This window comes from Miscanthus floridulus, chromosome 12 (assembly GCF_019320115.1).
Source record: "Miscanthus floridulus cultivar M001 chromosome 12, ASM1932011v1, whole genome shotgun sequence".
NCBI lineage: Eukaryota > Viridiplantae > Streptophyta > Magnoliopsida > Poales > Poaceae > Miscanthus > Miscanthus floridulus.
The window spans coordinates 20,880,574-20,897,615 of NC_089591.1; the positions used below are offsets into that span (position 1 = coordinate 20,880,574).

Genomic DNA, 17,042 nt, shown 5'->3' on the forward strand with positions numbered 1-17,042 from the left:
TAGGCGCATATGATAGGGGTTTATGTATTGTCATCACCATTTATGTATTGTCATCGCCATTTCTTAAATTTCTAGGGTTAGTTGTACACCCTCCATTCATGAATAGAAGGCACAACTCCTTTATTGCAAAGATCAATAAATGAATTACATGATGTGCCTTCTGAGGAGAGCGCTTCAACTCCACATCACGGAAATTAAAACTTACCTCAAATTCTAGCCTCCCCCCCCCCCCCCCCCCCCCCGCCCCCCGCCGCTTTACAGGTGTGTTGAGAGCCTGGCCTGACTTGTCAGCCCCTCGAGCCTCCACACTGCGTGAGGGAGTAGAGCATGCTTAACTTGCATGTTGTTATTTCCTTCATTCCTAACCACCGAAGGGGTAAGGGTCGGGTCTCGCGACTCCCCCAGCGCTACCGCCGTCGCTGCTACCCGCCTTCACCGCCACTGGTCCCCCTCCGACATCTGTCAGAGGCTGAAGGGAGTGGGGATCTATTGTTTTTATGTAAGTTTTTCTAGTAAATCGAGTCCTTAGGGTTAGGGTTTCTCCATGCCAAGTTTTTTGGTATTAGGGATTTATCTTCTCCTCTTCGGCGATGGGGAAGGGTGGAACCGTTTTCTCCATGGTGGCTCTATTGAAGATGAGGGCGACAATTACGGTGTTAGCAACTTCACCGGCATGACGACATGGAGACCTTTCTTTCAGGACGATGATATCAAGGCGGAGATGATGTCGCCGCCATGGAATAATTTCCTCCGGTCTCTTCTCTGTTTTGCCATGGTTTGATCTGGCCACGATGAAGGACTAGGGAGAATAATTTTTAGATCAATCTTCCTTATTCTTCGGTGGCAGAAAGAAGAAGAAGGAAGACACAAGAAAAAAAAGTTTCTTAAGTCCGCCTGCAGGAATGTTGGTCGTCGTTCTTTGGGCATCTGTCCTCAGGTCTTTTACCGAGTGTTTGCCAGTGCGGTCATCCATACGAAGCGTCATACAGGTTTGGATTTGAGATTTGAAGCTATTCACAGTGTGGGTACAATTTAGATGGAAATCAGCTTCTAGATATATGTAGTGTATTTTAGAGTTCTTGTAATGTGATGATGTACCCAACTATATTTTAATATAATTCTTCAATGGTTGTACCCAACTATATTTTAATATAATTCATCTCAAAAAAAACTTGCCTGTTGTTTGTCCCATAGTAGGCTCAACAACCCCCTTGCCTCTTTTCCCTCAATGGTTGTGTTCTTTTTCTCGCCCATCCCTTCGGCCCTTCCCTTTTCATCTCTCTTGCGGCGACGGCGGTACGATTACAACGCTGGTGGTGGTCTTGAGCGTGGTGGCGAAAGGAGGATGGCCAGTCTAGCGGATCCATGGATGGAGGTGTCCACGGAGGTGGGATCCTATGCTCGAAGACCCCTGCACATATTGTCTAGATCTGAATGCCCACGGAGTGGATCTGGTCATCCTCCGCCAATTCGACAGATGAGGGGTCTCCCTAGCACGTGAGTTCTTCTCTTGGAGCAATTGACCGGCAGCGCCACGAGGGTAAAGGTGCAGGCTACGACGCTCGGCGCATGAGCATGGCGCTAGCGAGAAAATTGAATATTTGACACCCAATTCATTCACCAGTGAACATTTGACATCCAGTTCACACGTTGAAAATTTGCCACTCTGTCTACGAATTTGTTAAAAACAATGTTTTCTCCTTTTCTCCATTTAACATTTTCTTCTTCTTTCTTTTAGTTTCCAAGGCAAGGTTGAATGACTAAACTACCCATTGGCCTTATCTCTTTGCCGTAACTTCTTGTGGATAGAAACCTCTCTCTCATTTCTTTCTTCTTCACCTCTTCTCTTTCAACACAGGCGCTGCCGGGGCACATGGCCGCCGCCACTGGGTGTAGGTGGAGCGGAAGCCACCGGCTAGGTGCGGTTATAGGTGCTTCTCTGTGGCCAGGCCAGAGGCAGCTAAGGCAAGTAGAAGTCGGGACGTGAAGACACAACAGAAAATTAAGCCATTAAAGCCGGGAGATAGAGATGGATGAATTGGTCTTGTTTCATGATTTTAGATTTGCACAAATTGATATGATATTTGTTCAAAGTTGTAGAGCTCTTCATTAGGTTTTCAAAAGTCCAAGATCAACAAAATTAGAGTTCGGAGCAAAAAAATTACACCCTAAATACGAATGTGTATTGTGCCAAAAATGGAACAGCGAAAAATTGTTGCTATTCTCTAATGACAATCGAGCTTGCCCTTGCAAGAGTATCCTTGTGAGGGGCTCCAACGAGGACTAAGAAGAAATATGAGCTTCTTGATACCTCGGTAAAAATACCAGAGTCACCAATAGGAGTTTGCATTCTTTACCCTTGAGCTTCCACATTTACAATGTGTACCTAAGTCGTGTGCTTACTATTCTATAGTTTAGCTTGCTGGAGTAGTTGATAGGATTGGAACCGAAGTTGCATAACTCTTTTATGGTAGAGATAGCAACACACTTAGTAAAATCTTAGTTGCATGTATAGATAAATTACTTTATTGCATAAGGTTTTGATAAGTGCAACTAGAAGCCATAGTTTAGAGTAGAAGTTTTAGAAAGCCTAATTCACTCCCTTCTCTTAGGCATTGCGATCCCTTAAAAAATTTGTTAGTGGAAGAAAAATAATAGAAATAGGACGTCGATAGACCATTTGCACAAAAAGGAATGCGTATAAAGTCGTGACCACGGATGATCATAAGTGTATAGGTGGCCCACCATCATATTAACGTGTATCATAATAAGATTTAAATATATGTAGTGATCTAAGGGTTCTTATATAGGCCCTGTATGGCCACCACCAACTTCTAAAACTATTTGGAACCCCTAAAAATATGCTCTCACAAGGGATGGAAGGGAGATGTAACTGATAATAGTAGCTTCACCTAGCTACAACTCGCTCCGGTAGGCCCTGTGTGAGATTCTGTGAGAGCTGCTTGTGGAGCTAAAGCAAAAGAAATGGCTTCATCAGTGAAGTAAAGTTGTGCCAAATGGAGCCATAAGTGCCTCTGTCCCAGAAAAACGTCGTCCTAGCGTTCGAGCGTTGTCCCAAAGAAATCATCATTTTAGACTATGGGCCCCACAAGGAAAGGTTGTAGGCCTACATCTTTTATTGTTTACCTTGGTTCACGTGCACTTGGAATAGAGTCGTTGAGGCAGAGCCTCCGTTCCCCAAGCGAATCGATGGCACGGAGGTTGACGCTGAGGCGAATCTAGTGACGCCTCCCGAGTGAGCCCTACCCTTGCCTTCTTCCTCACCTACTGCCCAGCCGAGATCCACGTGCAGTCATCGTCAAAAGGAGGCGGCGATCGACATTGAGGTGAGCGTGTCATTAGGCTACGCCATGCTCAGGAGGTCGACAACAAGTCAATGGCAGCACGCCCTCCCTCTTCCTCTCCATCAGCGCACGGAGGCCGGTGCGGCAGAGATCTAGGCCATGCCCTATTCTTCTCCTCTATCGACGACCGAGCCCTTCCTCTTCTTCTCCGCCAGCTGTCAGGCCTTTCCTCTTCTCCAACAGCGTGCGGAGGCTAGGGTGGCTGAAAGCCCTAGTTTGGTTTTGGATAATTGATTAAACCTAAGGACTAACCTTTGTCATAAGTGATGATATGAGCTAGGTTGGTGCAATCCAAGTGAGGAGAATGGTGGCACTCGAATGGTGGTGTTGATCACATGAAATGATGAGATGGACACATGTGATGATGATCAAGTGCTCAACTTGGAAAACAAGAAAGAGAAAAACAAAACCCTATGGAGATTAGGGCAATGGTATAATTAGAGATTTTGTTTTAGTGATCAAGACACTATAGAGAGTGTGATCACATTTAGGATAAATTGCCGTACTATTAAGAGGGGTTCTTAACTAGACAATTCAGTCATCTAGTGCCACTAGGTGTTGGACTTCATGCATTGCATTTAGGCCCAGGGCACTTCGGAGAGCAATCAAAAAATATTTATTGAAAATGTTTTGAGAAATGCTAACTTGGCTATAACATGTTTTTGGAAAACATTTTGAGGGTCAGCAACGCTTGCAAAGGAGTGTTAGACTGTGTGTGGATTGAATCGAGAATCGTAAATGCAGCTAACAAAGTTTTTTGCCTTAGGGTGGTCACCACAATGGCAGGGGTGGTGCACTGCCATGGCCCCTCCGGTGACCGGGTAACCGTGGCTGAGAGCAGCAGTTTCAGGGTGGTCACCGCCCTACCGGTGTACACTGCCACTGGCATGGCGGTGCACCACCGTAGGGTGTCCAGTGCCACCGTCACTTTTCGGCAGAGAGCCGAGGCAACCGAGGGGGGCACCACCATGGTCACCGCCATGGGTGCGCGTGGTGCACCACCCCTTTTATCCAGAGATTTGATTTCTAGGGCACGACTGGGTGGTCACCGCCACCTTTAGGGCGGTGCCACCGCCACCCAGGGCGGTGCCCCAACGACTAGTTTGTGACCGTTAAAATTCGACCATTGGGCAGGTCACCGCCATGTCCGGTATCAGGCACCACCCTGTCCAGTGACCTCACAAAAATAGCTCTAAGGGGTATAACGGCTCTATTTGCTTGTGTGGCTATAAACAGAGGGTGTGGCCGGCCTTGGCTACTCTCTTGGTGCCTCATACACTTGTGCACACCCTTTTGAAGCTGAGCAACACACTCCACTCACTTGTTCACTTGATTTCATCATCTTTAGTGAGATTGGAGAGCCTCTAGTGCATTACATTGAGTTGCATCATCTCGTGGTACAAGTTGGGTGATTTGGGCTAGTTGTGAGCTTGTTACTCTTAGTGTTTACCGACACCTAGATGGCCCGATGATTGGAGGATCATTGAGCAGAGTTGGTGATTGTCTCCGGCCTCGATCGGTTGCTTGTGAGGGGTGTTGACGGTAGTTATCCTTCATTATAAACTTCAATATAACTTGAAATAATGCATGAAAATGATCACCAACATAGACTTAGGGGTTTAAACAAACAGTTTCCATGAGTTTTGGTGAATCTATGTTTTCAGCGTTTTTAGCAAGGTTATTTCAGAAAACCGTCAAAGAGGATCAAAACGTCAAATTAAATCATGCTTATCTATGGCGAAAACTACTCCAGAAGGTTCCAGAGGACTCAGGAAGACACCACACCGAAGCAGAGACTAAGGCACTGACATGTGGGGCCGGTCAGCCCCACCTATAAGCCACTCAACCCCCTGGGCCCACATGTCAGCCCCTCCTTCGAATGTCGTTTCTCCACCGCCTCCTAAGTTGCATCTACGCCGTCCTTTTAGTCAGTTTGATCCAAGGGCTCATGTTGGACGCTCCGGCCTATATAACCAGCCCCTGCCCTCGCTCTAGAGCATGCTGCCATAAGTCAAGATTAGACCAAAAATTAGGGTTTCTAGAGAGATGAGAATAGAGCTTCGATTCTTCAAGTTTCTAGTATAGGCTAGCTAGCAAGGTTCAAGTAGAGTGTGAGCTATTGCTTAGGATTCCGGATCTGTCGTCTAGAGACTAGTATAGCCATTGTATCTCTATATTTATGACTTTGTGCTACTTCAATATTATGTTGCTATTTATTATGTTCCTAGTTTGCTCTAGTTATATGCTTGATATAGTTATGATTGATGGTGAATTTATGCATATGTTTGCAAAGCTCTTAGCTCAGTACTCAAGTGAGTTAAGTGGTCAACATTATATAAGCATGGTGCTTAGATATTGTTTGCCTGTGGATGCATTCTGCACTCTAGGTCATGTGGTAGATCGTGGATGTGACAGTCCTGTTAAGTCCTTTGTAGTCCACTCCCCGTTTGTAGAGCAAGTAGAACGCGGTTGCAAAGGGAGACAAGCTTTGTTCTTAATCTTCCTTAGTAATATTCCTTATACATAGATCTAAAGTTAGTTATACTATAGATGAGAGTGTATATACTTGGGTGTACAAAAGACTTAGTAAATAAGGAATGACTTAGAAATCTTTTGCTCTTAACGAATCTCTTGCTTAGCCGTACTACATTTTATGAGTCTCTATTTCTATCTCTGGAATACCATTATTACTTTACACTTATTATTTATTTATCATTTAAGTTACCCCTACCATAGCATGAGTGGTTTTATTATAAGTATATATATATTTGTCAATATCTCTATGCCAACACAACTCCATAGCTCCTCCCTGTGGATAAAATATAAATAACGATACTCGATATACTCCCGAGTGAAATGCTACAATAGTATATTATCTGTGCGCTTGCAGATACTTTTATATTTATATATATAGAGAGAGAGCTACTACCCTGTAGCTGGCTATAAAATAACTTATTCTATAGCCACTTTGAGTTACGATAATTACTATGTTAATTTATGAGATTATAGTAACTCCTTACTAAGTAGTTTATTATAACATTATGGTAAATATCCTCATGTGTTATAGTAACCCAATTATCGCAAATTAGTATATAAAATTATCATAAATGGATGTGGCTACAGAATAACTTATTTTGTAGCTGGCTACTAAATATACTCTCCTTATATATATATATATATATATATATATATATATATATATATATATATACAATTTTCCTCTATGTTTTCAAGTGTCATTTATAATTACCAACAACGCATTTCTGGCGTCATGCTAGGGATGACAACTTAGTAAAGAGTGATGCTAAGAAATGTCAACAAGCTTTTCTGGCGCCGTTGCTGGGGAGGGGCATATGTCTACAGAGAATTGATCAACTAAATACTTATTGAAAAAAATCATAACCTCTGCTTTAGCAGGCTTACCCTTGTTTGTCTTTGTTTATATCTTATACAGGGTATTATAGGATTGATTGTGATTTACCAAAAATTCCCATTAATCATATTCAACCAAATCAAGAGGAAGCTTAACACCAATTTTCTGAGCTATGGATGACAAGACCCTACGTGAGTTCTCTACTCCAAGCACCGAGAACATTCGCACTGGACCAACACTCAGAACTACCAACCTCAAGTTTGAGCTCAAGCCAAGCCTCATCAACATGGTGCAAGCTACCCCATTCAGTGGAAAGGCACATAAAGATGCTAGTGCTCATCTTCAGAATTTTCTAGAGATTAGCAGCACAGGCATCATCAAGGAAGTTGCTCAAGACATCATACTACTCTACCTGTTTCCATTCTCACTAGTGGGAAGAGAAAAGCAGTGGTTCTACATCAACAAAGATCACATCAACACATGGGCAAAGTGTTCAAAGGCCTTTCTAGAAAAGTTCTTCCCTATAGGCAAGACAAATGCCTTAAGAGGAAAGATTTCCAATTTCCAACAGTAGAAGGGAGAAACCATTCTAGAAGCATGTGAACATTTCCAAGAATACATTTCAGATTGTCCTCATCATGGGATGGAAGATTGGTTGCTCATGCAAGGCTTTTACCATGGATGCAACTGTTGGAGGATCATTTATGTCACTCACCCTTGGAAAAGCTGAAACTCTTATGGAGAAGATAGCCTCTAATCAAGGCTAGTCATCATGCAACATTCAATCGTGCAATAGAGCGAAGAAGTACTAGAAGAGGTGTGTGCACTATCAACCAAGATGGACGTCTTGTTAAATTGGCTTGAACAACGAGCCAATTACAACAAAGATCATTAGGCCATTCAAGATGCATTTAATGCTCAAAACACATGTGGAGAATATTTGGGGGTAGAATTTCCTGAATATCAGGAGGATGCAAACGTCATCAACAATTCTATTCCACAAAAATAGAGACAAGGATGGAATCAATAACAATGGTCGAATTACCAAGGTAAGTACCCCAGTAATTACTATAATTCTTCTAATCCTAAGAAACCATCCTTGAAAGACTTGATCTTAGAACAAGCTAGGATTAATGAGAATATTTCTAAGAAGCTTGCTTTTAATGATAAGGTCCTATAAAACATAAATACTAAAATGGATAGTTTTTCTTCCGCCATAAAAGACGAACTTAGCTATAATAAAAAGATAGAATCGCAATTAGCCCAGTTGGCTACTGCTCTGTCTTTTGCCACTAACCTTGAGAAGGTAAACGCTATAACCACAAGAGGTGGCAAATCTACTCGTGATCCGCCATATTCGACAAGGACAGGTAAGACACCAGTGGTAGTGCTGGAAGAGAAGAGAACCAATGAAGTTGAAGAAGTTGGGCCACAAGAGCAAGAGTTTCAATAAGATTTTTATGACACGACCCTCCTACTGTTTCCACCCAGAAATCGGAAAACCAAAATGGATGAGCAGTTTGGTAAGTTTGTAGAGGTAATTCAAAAGTTATATATCAATATTCCGTTGCTAGATGCCATACAGGTACCTACCTACGTGAAGTATCTCAGATATCCTCAACAACAAAAGACCACTGCCTTCCACTGAGGTAATCAAGTTAATGGAGGAGAATAATGTGGCCATCCTAAACACTTCACCTATCAAGAAGACGGATCTAGGATGTTCCACTATCGATTGTTCGATTGGGAGCCAGAACTTTAATAATGCGTTATGCAATCTTAGAGCAAGTGTCAGTGTCATGCCCAAAAAGGTCTTTGACAAGCTCAACTATTCAACACTCATGCCAACATCAATGTGCTTGTAACTAGCCGACCAATCGGTCCGCTACCCTATAGGAATCGCTGAAAACATTCCGGTAAAAATACAAAAGTTTTTCGTTCCCATAGATTTTGTAGTACTTGACATGGAGGAAGACATGAAGACACCCCTCATTCTTGGGAGACCCTTCCTGAGCACTACAAATGCTCACATTGATGTCGGAGCCAGAAAAATTAAATTCCATATTAATGAGAAGGAAGAGTGATTCGCCTTCAAGCCAAGACCAGAAAATACTCTAATTCGGAGTGACATGAAAAGCAAGTGTAACTATTAAGGTCTCCATCTCTAGGACCTACTGACGCACCAGAAGAATAAACCTGCACGGAGAAGTCTGGTTTGGTGGACTTAAAATTCTGAACCCTCACTGGGAGGTAACTCGGTAGTTATCCATATTTACTTTTTCATACTGTATTAATCATTTTATCTTAGCATATTTACTTTTCAACACCTGCATCATGAAACAAAAATTCTCATCATGGCATTATAAAAACTTAAACCCCATGTAAATAATTTTTATGACGTAAAAACCCATAAGAAATATTTACCATGGAGGCATAAAAGTTTAAAAATACCATCATTCATCTTGTTATATTACATAGTATCATAAAATATTTTTGCATTGCATTTTTATACATATATTTGTTAGAAATATGGGAGACACATGGGACCGATTCAACCATCACCCATCACCTCCATCTCCACTCAACCTCCATTATTCATCTCCATTCCCACTCAACTCCATTCTATCATATCTCCACCAAAAAAGCACCGACGGAGCTGATATTTTGCTTAAGGGTGAAGTAAAGATACACTAGAAAAATGGAGAGGCCATTTGGCCATGATGTGGGGTCGGCCGGTCCCACCACTTGGGCGGCCGGCCTGCTACCTCCCCCTCTATAAATCCCACTCCTTCCATGCTGCTCTCGGCCTCCAACACAACACAATTCCAGCTCCTGAGTTTAGAATTCCATTTCCAAATTTTGTAGTTGAATTTCTTTTAAGAAGTAGTGTTGGAGTAAGAAAGAGTGAGAGAAAGTTTGGGTGTGAAAGTAGTGCTAAATTCTTGAGAAAGAGAGAGAGAGAGGTGTTGCTGAAATTTGAAAGAAAAATAGAGGTTAAGTGTGGTAGTGTTGTCCAAATCAAGAGAGGGAATTAAAAAGAATTAAGATGGAAGTCATGCCAAAATCTTGATTAGAATATTTATTAGACAATTTTGGATGACTAACCCTCGAACTACAGACTCTGGACAGCTAACCACTAACATTTTCATCTGCTATTCCTATTCCATGAGTTATGTTTGTCTATTTTGTAGGAAAATGAGCAAGATCACCGGCAAACTCAAACGGTCGATGTCGTTTTGTTCAAGGAGGAGTTCTTCATCCTGAGCGAGCACCGACATGGAGGTCGATCCGCCGTCTCCCACTATTGGAGCACCATCTCGATCAGCCCTCGCGGAAAGAAACATTCTTCTACAAGAGAAGCAGCTCAATCTCTAGGGAGATAGGGAGAAGAACATCTACAAGAAGCTAAAGACCTAGGATTTCATCCTCACTCCTACCTATGATCCAGCCCTACTATAAGCCACAGGTATGACTGCTGAATTCGAACTTATTTTTAAGACCGTAGGATGGGAGGATGCTTGGGAAATTGATGAGCCGGGGTGTAAGCTTTTGACTATTGAATTCTTGTGCACTCTGTAACCCACCGATTTGGAAGTTTCATTTAGACTTTTCAGGAAAGAATTTTCTATTCCCTGGAAAAAAATTAGCGAACTTCTTGGATTTCACTCCCAGTGCATATTGACATAGACTCTGCTATACAAGACTTTGATAGGAATAAGTTTTGGAGAGAGATTTCAAAAGAAATTGTATGCTACCATCCTCGCACTAATGAAATTCACCATCCTACTTTGCGCTTCATGCATAAATGGTTAGGCTTTTCCTTATTTTCTAGAAGTGATTTCCACACAATTAGGAATGATGAACTAAAACTGCTTTATGCCATGATCAAAAGAAAGAAGGTCTCACCCATAAAATTCATGATGACACAATGGTTAGAAATTCCTGGTCTTAAGCAAGATATTGGGTGCACTTCTTTGGTCACCCGCATAGCTAAAAATTTGGGCCTACTAGAAAATGCTTCTGTTACTTACATTGATGTTCCCTGTTGGCTTATTGATTATGATTATTTTAACCATGCACATATGTTAAAAAAGGGAAGAGACGGGAAACTTGTCATGATGTATGTGGATTATAAAACCGAGTTCCCATTACCAGTCCAGAATCTCGGTCTATATGCAGTGGATTCATTTGACTTTGATTTGTAGAGAAAGGATGAAGCACCTCGTAGGAGTGCCTCTACGAGGATCACTCGCAACTCGCAGCCTTGGTACCATGGAGATGACCCCATTCCAGAAGGCCCTACCTTCACTAGCTACACATGATTTGATCAAGCAGGACCTTCCCAAGTGCACCATCCTGTGCATGCAGGTTGGGACTAGCCAGGATCTTCCCATATGCACCAACCTGAACAAGCTGGGTGGGAGCAGCTGTCTCCGCATCATTCAGAGAGTTCTTGGCAATAGGGCCCAAGTGGGCAATGGCAGGATGACAATTTTGACTACTACTAGTAGTAGTCTTATGAGGAGGTCTCCAGCGGCTACCAGGGAGGACGCATGTCCTTCTCTGCTCGTGGCTTCCATGACCATCCCATGGGCTATCATGACAAGCACATGGGCCACCATCCGCCACCCATGGGTTACCATGAGCAGTAGATGGAACACGCTCACTTCTTACCAACCTCACCACCATCGAGGAGAACCAGCATGAGATTCAGAACACTCTACACCAACATTCCTAGTGGCAAGGAGAAACAGGACAACGCCTTGCAACCATCCAGCAGCACTAGGGGCAGGAGAACTAAAATTGGCAGTACTTATTCTAGGGTCTCAACATAGACCCACCCTTCTAAGCGACCCCAGCAACAACCAGCTTGGGAGAGGAGCCCCCATTACTTTAGGTAAGTTTTCTTTCTTGTATTTTATTATTTTCTTTAGTTAATTTTCAATTTTCTATTATAAAAAAATGCGTAACTAAGAAATCAAAATAAAAATTTGCCTTTATCTTATATATATATATATATATATTACTGTGGAGTGATCTAAAAAAACCAAACAAAAGAGTGTGCATAGTTTGCTTTAAGTTTAATTTGCTTAAGATGTGCTTTAGTTTTTTGTCTTGTTTTTAAGAGCCAAATGAATAAAAAGAACTTGAAGATGATCTCACATGATAGAAATGATGAATAGTTGCTCTATTGTAATTCATTTCAAGCACCTAGTTTTCAACGTTGAACTCTCCTGAGTTTTGGATAGAATTGATTTGACATGAAAATTTGTTCTGAACTTGAAACTTATGGGTAGCAAATGCTTGATCTAAGTCTAGGTAATTGACGGATATGATATGAGAAGGTCTGAACTGCTATTTATCTTGTTCCAAGTGATACTAAGTTCTGGAGATTTATCTTTTGAAAAATATAAAAATTCCACATGATGAGATCCTGTATGACAAAGCTTGAATTCCTACTAGAGCCAAACATGTTTATATCTAGACTAGAAAAACTTCCACTCATATGCTACTTGTTTTGCATTGAGTTTAGTCAAGCTTTGTTGACCCTTATGAGAGGTTTGTCATGCTCTTAAAACCAAGATCATGTACACACCACCCACATATGCACTATTCCTACACTAGGGATAGGCGCAAAAACATGCTTTTCATCTAGATTCACCCAAAAATATTTTACTCCTACACGAGGAGAAAACACCAAAAGTATGCTTCATAGGTTTTCACCACATAAATGCTCCAAGTTCTTGTTACTATCTCTCCAACAATTGCTATGCAGAAAAGAAGCATGGGCTATGCAAAAGTTATTCATAAAAAAGAAAAAAGAGTTAAGAAAAAAATGGACAAGTGTCCGAGATATTTAAAACAATGGGTAGTTAGATGTCCACCAGAAAAAAAATGAGATGAATAAGATAGCCCGTGTTTTCTTGCAAAGATGATTCTAATGAGAGATATGTTTTCAAGGAGCATAGTAGAATTAGGTTGTCCACCATATATTCCACACACATGCACATCTTGATTTGATTGTATGACCCAACTCTCTTTGGATCCGAGGTTTGACTTTACAATATATGTATTGCAAGAATGTTCTTTGATGTTATCACCATTCCTATAAGGTCCACATAAGCCTTAGTTGTAGGAAAAGAAAGGCATATAATCGTTTATTTCCTTAGTGAGGATCCACAAACACAACATATTTTGAGAGATTTGAGAGTGTCATACAATGGAATCTTTGAATTTTATTTTGAAAACTTGCAAAAATTCTAGAATAATGGTTGAACAAAGAACATGAGACATAGTGCTTGACTTGATCGTTCTATCTTTCAATTACCCAAGACCCAAGTGAATGCTAAAAGCCCCATGGTTGAAGGTAATATGGGTAAGTTTGAAAGACAGATCAGTTTGTTCTAATCTAGAGAAGAATTCTTGTTTGAATACATGTGTACTTTTGAGGAGTTGCTACAATGTTCTCAAAGATCCTAAACTTTTGATCCATTGATAAGTTTAGCATTGCTCAGGGGCTAGCAAAGCTTAAGCTTGGGGAAGTTTGTTGATGGTAGTTATCCTTCATTATGAACTTCAATATAACTTGAAATAGTGTATAAAAATGATCACCAACATAGACTTAGGGTTTAAACTAACAATTTTCATGAGTTTTGGTGAATCTGTGTTTTCAGCGTTTTTAGCAGGGTTATATCAGAAAGCCATCAAAGGGGATCAAAACATCAAATTAAATCACGCTTATCCATGGTGAAAACTACTCTAGAAAGTTCCAAAGGACTCGGGAAGACACCACACCAAAGCAGAGGCTGAGGTGCTGACATGTGGGGCCGACCAGCGCCACCTATAAGCCACCCAGCCCACTGGGCCCATATGTCAGCCCCTCCTTCGAATGTCATTTCTTCACCGCCTCCTAGGTTGCATCTACGCCGTCCTTTCAGTCAGTTTTATCTAAAGGCTCACATTGGACACTCTGGCCTATATAACCAGCCCCTGCCCCCTTTCTAGAGCACGCTGCCATAAGTCAAGATCAGACTAGAAATTAGGGTTTCCAGAGAGAAGAGAATATATCTTCAATTCTTCAAGTTTCTAGTATAGGCTAGCTAGCAAGGTTCAAGTAGAGTGTGGGCTATTACTCAGGATTCTGGACCTGCCGTCTAGAGACTGGTATAGCCATTGTATCTCTATATTTAAGACTTTGTGCTACTTCAATATTATGTTGCTATTTATTATGTTCCTAGTTTGCTCTAGTTATATGCTTGATATAGTTATGATTGATGATAATTTATGCATATGTTCGCAAAGCTCTTAGCCCAGTACTCGAGTGAGTTAAGTGGTCAACATTATATAAGCATGGTGCTTATATATTGTTTGCCTACGGATGCATTCTGCACTCTGGGTCATGTGGTAGATTGTGGATGTGACTCCTATTAAGTCCTTTGTAGTCCACTCCCCATTTGTAGAGCAAGTAGAACGTGGTTACAAAGGGAGACAAGCTCTGTTCTTGATCTTCCTTAGTAATGTTCCTTATGCATAGATCCAAAATTAGTTATACTATAGATGAGAGTGTATATACTTAGGTGTACAAAAGACTTAGTAAATAAGGTTTGACTTAGGAATCTTTTGCTCTTAACGAATCTCCTGCTTAGCCATACTATATTTTATGAGTCTCTATTTCTATCTCTAGAATACCATTATTACTTTACACTTATTATTTATTTATCATTTGAGTTACCCCTGCCATAGCATGAGAGTGGTTTTATTATAAGTATATATATATATATATTTGTCAATATCTCTATGCCAACACAACTCCATAGCTCCTCCCTATGGATAAAATATAAATAACGATACTCGATATACACCCGAGTGAAATACTATAATGGTATATTATCTGTGCGCTTGCAGATACTTTAATATATATATAATTTTCCTCTACATTTTCAAGTGTCATTTATAATTACCAACAACGCATTTGGCATCATGCTAGGGATGACACCTTAGTAAAGAGTGAAGCTAAGAAATGTCAACAAGGGGTCTTGTGCCTTCCCCGGTGGAGCGCCAAAGGCAACTCTAGTAAATTGCTCGGGTCATTGAGCTACCTTACTTGTGGGTAGGTTCTTGTAGTGTCCAATTGTGTGGACGAGGTTCGTGCTAGACCACTTAGCCGTTGAACCATCAAGTGTTAGTCGACACAACAGGGACTAGCGTGCCGGCAAGCACGTGAACCTCGGGAGAAAAATCGCTTCTCTTGCCATTGACATTCTCCCGGTGATTGTATTGGTGATCTTGTTGTGATTGGTTCATCCCTCTACATGGAGGTATAAACATCCCACTCATTCCTTTACTTACTTGCAAAGTAGTTGTATCAAGCTCTTTAGTGTAACTAGTTTTGAGAGATTGTTTGCTTCCAGGTTTAGTATCACCTAGTGGAGCTCTTTAGTGTAGACTTGTTGAGAGCTCTTAGTGAGTAGTGACATAGCTATTGTTTGTGTCTAGTGATCATAGCAACTAGAATTGTTGAATAGATGGATTGCAGCCCTTGTAGAGCTAGAGCAAAATTGCATTTCATCATTTAGTGTACCAACCTCTTGCTCTAGTGTATTTGTAGAAATTTTTATAGGATATTCACCCCCCTCTAGCCATTTAGGACCTTTCAAGTGGTATCAGAGCCATGGTCACCATTTATTTCAAGGTTTAACAACCTTTGGTGCAAAATATGGGTCAAATTGTGTTCAACCATGTTGGGGGTAAACTATCGTTCTTTGATGACACATCTTTTGACTATTGGAAGATAAAGATGAAGATGTATCTTGGTTCAATTAATGACAAGGTGTGGGATGTAGTAGAGAATGAGTTTGTGATCATTGACCCTACCAATCTCATCGACAATGACAAGATCAACAAGCAATGCAATACTATGGCACTCAACACAATATACAATGGCATTGATTCAAAGCTGTTTGAGCAAATCAAAGATCTTGAGAAGGCAAGTGAAGTTTGGGTGAGACTAGAAGAAACATATGAGGGCACTTCAATGGTAAAAGTGCTAAGCTCTACATGCTCAAAGACAAACTATCAAACTTCAAGATGAAGGTTGATGAGTCCATTCCGGAGATGTTCTATAGGCTACAAGTCATCATCAATGATCTTAAGAGTTTGGATGAGAAGGTGAAGGATGAGGACTTCTCTCACAAGTTCTTGATATATTTGCCAAAGAGAGAACTATCATCTTTAGAGGTGGATTGAAGGATGTCACTCCAAATGAGGTGCATGGTGATGTGATGACTGAGGACCAATACAATAGTGATGGTGAAGAAATTATGGAGGAGGAAGACAACAAGAAGAAGAGTGTGTCATTTAAGGAATACACTTCATCCTCCAAAAACAAGAGCAAGGGCAAGGCTAAGAAGGAAGAATCAAGTGATGAAGAATGCTCTCATGATGATAGTGATGATGAAGCACTAGCTCTCTTTGTGCGCAAGTTTGGCAAGATGATGAAGAAGAAGGGTTATGGTGCAAGGAAGAGAAGAGATCACTTCAAGAACAAGGAGTATGTGAGGTTGTGCTACAAGTGAAAGAGCCCTGATCATGTTTAGCGGATTGTCCCTATAATAGTGACAATGAGGATAATGAGAAGAAGAAGAAGAAGAAAGAGAAGAAGAAGAAGAAGAAAGAGAAGATGACCTTCAAGAAGAAGAAGAGTGTATCCTATGCTATCACATGTGAAAGGATCAAGATGCCCAAGAGGGGGGGGTGAATTGGGCTAATTCTAAATTTCTTTGCAATAATTAAACTCTACGGTTAGCCCAATTAACCCCATGTGCCTAGAAAGTGTTTCTATCGATCTAACGCACAAAAGTTTAGCACCCTAAGTTCCAATCCTACTCTAGCATGGCAATTCTAGGAATGTAAATGACAAGAATTGAATTGCTCAAAGTAAATGCTCAAAGTAAAGAGAGAAGGAGGAACGCGGTGATGTTTTACCAAGGTATTGGAGAGTCGCCACTCCCCACTAGTCCTCGTTGGAGCACCCATGCAAGGGTGTAGCTCCCCCTTGATCCGCGCAAGGATCAAGTGCTCTCTACGGGTTGATTCTTCGACACTCCGTCACAGTGAATCACCCACAACTGCTCACAACTTGAGTTGGGTCATCCACAAGCACCGCCGGATGATCACCAAGCTCCCAATCACTACCAAGCCATCTAGGTGATGGCAATCACCAAGAGTAACAAGCACGAACTCTCACTTGACCACGATAAGACTAATGAGAAGGGTGGATGCACACTTTGCTACCCTTGATCTCA

At 41.3% G+C, this 17,042-nt stretch overlaps 1 protein-coding gene and 1 non-coding gene across 2 annotated transcripts; one reads left to right on the forward strand and one right to left on the reverse strand.

Moving 5' to 3' along the window:
- Positions 1-7,276: 7,276 nt before the first annotated feature.
- Positions 7,277-7,383, reverse strand: LOC136498763 (small nucleolar RNA R71). The gene has a single exon (XR_010769764.1). It is a non-coding gene; the product is annotated as a small nucleolar RNA R71 (small nucleolar RNA).
- An 8,636-nt stretch (positions 7,384-16,019) lies between these two features.
- On the forward strand, positions 16,020-16,495 carry LOC136495608 (protein PXR1-like). Its single transcript, XM_066491492.1, has 2 exons — positions 16,020-16,297; positions 16,354-16,495. Exons 1-2 carry the CDS (start codon positions 16,020-16,022, stop codon positions 16,493-16,495), a joined length of 420 nt encoding a protein of 139 aa, XP_066347589.1.
- Positions 16,496-17,042: the final 547 nt, after the last annotated feature.